Source organism: Ischnura elegans, chromosome 11, assembly GCF_921293095.1.
Source record: "Ischnura elegans chromosome 11, ioIscEleg1.1, whole genome shotgun sequence".
Classification (NCBI taxonomy): Eukaryota; Metazoa; Arthropoda; class Insecta; order Odonata; family Coenagrionidae; genus Ischnura; species Ischnura elegans.
The window spans coordinates 6,365,330-6,369,487 of NC_060256.1; the positions used below are offsets into that span (position 1 = coordinate 6,365,330).

Genomic DNA, 4,158 nt, shown 5'->3' on the forward strand with positions numbered 1-4,158 from the left:
TATTTACATGCCTAGAGAGATATATATAGATATAAAAATAATTATTTTAATCGTCTACACCTTATATAATTACCACGTAGTAATATATTACATATACTTATTACTAACTATATTTATTAAATATAAATTACTATGTGGATAAAGCAAAGTTGTTGATCCTTTTAATCCGGCGATTATGGATTTCCACTAAGTTATGCCCTCTAATTATATTGACGTCCTTTTATACTGGAAAATCCTCACCAAAGCACCCAGAGCAAATCGAATTGCAATATAAATCCACTTTTCTACGACCACATGAAACGACGCAACCTTTCTTGTGATTATGAAAAATCATTTTGAGAAGTTCTTCCCTAGCAGGCGGTCTGTTCATTTTAAAAGGTGCAATGGTAAATAATTAAATTTATTCATATGTACAAATTTACTACAACACAATCTAACGGATACTGCATGGCTTCCCATGCCCCCACCCCATCCCCCCTTTCCATCCTCCATCCCATTCCCCTTCCCATCCCCCATCCCAGCCACCATCGCATCCCCCCTTCCCATCCCCCCATCCCATGTCCCATCCCTACCCCACATCCCCCCCTTCCCATCCCCCTTCCCATCCCCCCAACCCATCCCCCATCCCATCCCCCCTTCCCATCCCCCCTTCCCATTCCCCCACCCCATCCCACCATCCAATCCCCCCACCCCATCCCCCCACCCCATCCCCCCTTATCATCCCCCCATCCTATCCCCCCACCCAATCCCCCCTTCCCATCCTTATATCCCCCATCCTCCATCCCCCATCCAATTTCCCATCCCACCCCCCATCCCAGCCCCCCATCCCATCCCTCCATCCCATCCCCCATCCCATTTCCCAACACAACCCCCCATCCCATTTCCCAACACACCCCCCCATCCCATCCCCCATTCCCATCCCCCCCATTACCCATCCCATCCCCTCTTCCCATTCCCCCACCCCATCTCCCATCCCCACTTCCCATCCCCCCATCCCATCCCCCCTTCCCATCCCATCCCCCCATCCCATCCCTCAATCCCATCCCCCCCATCCCAACCCCCCATCCCATTTCCCATCCCATTTCCACTCCACCCTTCCCATCCCCCCATCCAATCCCCCATCCAATTTCCCATCCCAACCCCCCACCCCATCCCCCATCCCATTTCCCATCCCACCCCCCACCCCATCCCCCATCCCAACCCCCCATCCCATTCCTCCATCCCATCCCCCATCCCATTCCCATCCCCCCACCCCATCACCCATCCCATCCCCCTTTCCCATCCCCCATCCCAACCCCCCATCCCATCCCCCAATCCCATCCCTCCATCCCATCCCCTATCCCACCCCCCCATCCCAACCCCCGATCCCATCCCCCATCCCATTTCCCATCCCATTTCCTATCCACTCTTCCCATCCCCCACCCCATCCCCCCTTCCCATCCCCCCTTCCCATCCCCCCAACCCATCCCCCATCCCATCCCCCCATCCCATCCCCCCATCCCATCCCCCCTTCCCATCCCCCCTTCCCATCCCCCCAACCCATCCCCCATCCCATCCCCCCATCCCAACCCCCCATCCCATCCTCCCATCCCAACCCCCCATCCCATCCTCCCATCCCAACCCCCCATCCCATTTCCCATCCCATTTCCCATCCCCCACCCCATCCCCCCTTCCCATCACCCCACCCCGACCCCCCCATCTCATCCCTCCTTCCTATCCCCCCATCCCAACCCTTCATCCCATTTCCCATCCCATTTCCCATCCAATTTCCCATCATATTTCCCATCCCCCCATCCCATGTCCCATCCCTACCCCACATCCCCCTCTTCGCATTCCCCCTTTCCCCCCCTTCCCATCCCCCCTCTTCCCATCCCTCCATCCCATCCCCCGTCCCATCCCCCCACCCCATCTCCCCGCCCATCCCCCCATCCCATCCCTCCATCCAATCTCCCATCCCACCCCCCCATCTCCCATCCCAACCCCCCATCCCATCCCTAAATCCCATCCCCCATTCCCATCCCCCCTTCCCATCCTCCCATCCCGTCCCCCCTTCCCATCCCCCCTTCCCATCCCCCCACCCCAACTCCCTTTCCCACCCCCTCATCCCATTTCCCATCCCATTTCCCATCCAATTTCCCATCCACCCCTCCCATCCCCCCATCCCAACCCCCCATCCCATCCCCCATCTAATTTCCCATCCGACCTTCCCATCCCCCCACCCCATCACCCATCCCATCCCCCAACCCCATCCCCCCATCCCATTTCCCATCCCATTTCCTATCCACCCTTCCCATCCCCTCATCCAATTTCCCATCTCCCCATCCCATCCCCCATCCCATCCCCCATCCCATCCCCCCCTACCATCCCACCACCCCATCGCCCTTTCCATCCCCCCATTCCAACCCCCCATCTCATCCCTCCGTCCCATTTCCCATCCACCCTTCCCATCCCCCCATCCCAACCCCCCATCCCATCCCCCATTCTATCCCCCCATCCCATCCCCCCATCCCATCCCCCATCCCATTTCCTATCCCATTTCCCATCCCATTTCCCATCCCACCCCCCCATTCCAACCTCCCCATACCATCCCTCATCCCATCCCCCGTACCATCCCCAATCTCATCCCTCCTGCCCATCCCCCCATACCATCCCACCTTCCCATCCCCCCACCCCACCCCCCCATCTCATCCCTCCTTCCCATCCTCCCATCCCAACCCCCAATCCCATTTCCCATCCCATTTCCCATCCCATTTCCCATCCACCCTTCCCATCCCCCCATCCCATCCCCGCATCCCAGAAGAAGAGGCGAATTTTCCCATTTAGAAGTTGCATGCAAGCAACATTCAATCATGTAGCTGTTACAGAATTACAAATGATAACTATTACTACCAACAAATGTCGCTGGTATGGTTATAAATCTGGATAAGAGAGAGCCCATATTAAGGCCAAAATAATTCAATGAAAAAAGAAGGACCTCCATGGAGTACTGTAGTTTGCAATCACCGATGCTCTGAGAAAATGCTTTATGTGTATGTAATACAAAGGCATCATAGCCAAGAATAAATTTTTTCAGAGATTCAAGACTAAATAAATAATTATTTGGCATGTTATTCATTGGCTTTATAATTAAAACCAAACATTTATTTAAACAAAGTGTTACATCTATCATTGCACCTAGCGTTTCAGATTTTACAGTAAGAAGTCTATTATGATATGGTTTGTATCAGTGGCATAGCCAGGAATTTCTTTCCGTGGGGTCCAAAACCATGGGGGAAAAACAGGGTACTAAGTAATTGGTTTCAAACTAATTTTAAAACTTTTCAGAATCCAAAAAACTTAATTTTTTGTATTTATTTGTAAATACATGATGTTTCAATATTTTGTTTTCTTTCATGAGGGAAAATAATTGTGTTTTTACATTTTGGGGGTGTCTGGACCCGGCTATGCCACTAGCTAGTATTCTGCTATCCTAAAGTCATGTTAGGAAGGAGTTTGATAGCATTAAATTAGAGTGAATTGTTTGATTTTGTTTTGCAATTGCTAAAAAGAGTTGTATTATTCAGTATTTGGATTCTGTCATGTCATTTTTTTTAACATAACTTATAGAAACCTCTTTATGGTCACACTCATTCTCTTATTTCCACTGAATATGTTGACTTGTATCAGCCTAAAAGACCACGATGTGAAATTTGCAATTGCATTTGAAAGTAATGAACTAAATTCTAATCATTCATTTCATAAGTAAAACAGGGGAGGCATAACTTAGCTAACCACTCAAGAGAGATGTTGGGAAGCCAGTGGCAGAGCAGGCAAGTGCAAGGGGCAAGAGGAAGCAGCCAAAACTGATGAGCAAATTTAATTAGATCTGATTGTAAATAATTAGCCATGTAAAAATTATTTGGAATTGAGATTTATTTATTAATTGAAATTTTGTTTGAAAATTTTTAATAAAAATTTTATTTATAAAATGTTTCACCCAATCAATACTGCTTACCTTCTCCCTCTAATCTGTACAATGCATAATTAATTTGTTTTGGATCTAAGAATCCATGCTTAAGATAAGGGCATAGTTAATGGCTATAACTAATTTATCTTAATAAGGAGTGATTGTGGAGATGGAGAATAATATTGTAGGATGTAGTATTCTCAAAAACTATT

General features: G+C 49.3%; 1 protein-coding gene across 1 annotated transcript; it reads right to left on the reverse strand.

Moving 5' to 3' along the window:
• Positions 1 to 404: 404 nt before the first annotated feature.
• LOC124168390 (glycine-rich cell wall structural protein 1-like) lies at positions 405 to 1,238 on the reverse strand. The gene has a single exon (XM_046546611.1). The coding sequence runs from the start codon at positions 1,236 to 1,238 to the stop codon at positions 405 to 407; it is 834 nt and encodes a 277-aa protein (XP_046402567.1).
• Positions 1,239 to 4,158: the final 2,920 nt, after the last annotated feature.

Excerpts from the sequence above, each read along its gene's own strand:
- LOC124168390 (XM_046546611.1), bottom strand. The coding sequence starts at position 1,238 with ATGGGATGGGGGATGGGATGGAGGAATGGGATGGGGGGTTGGGATGGG.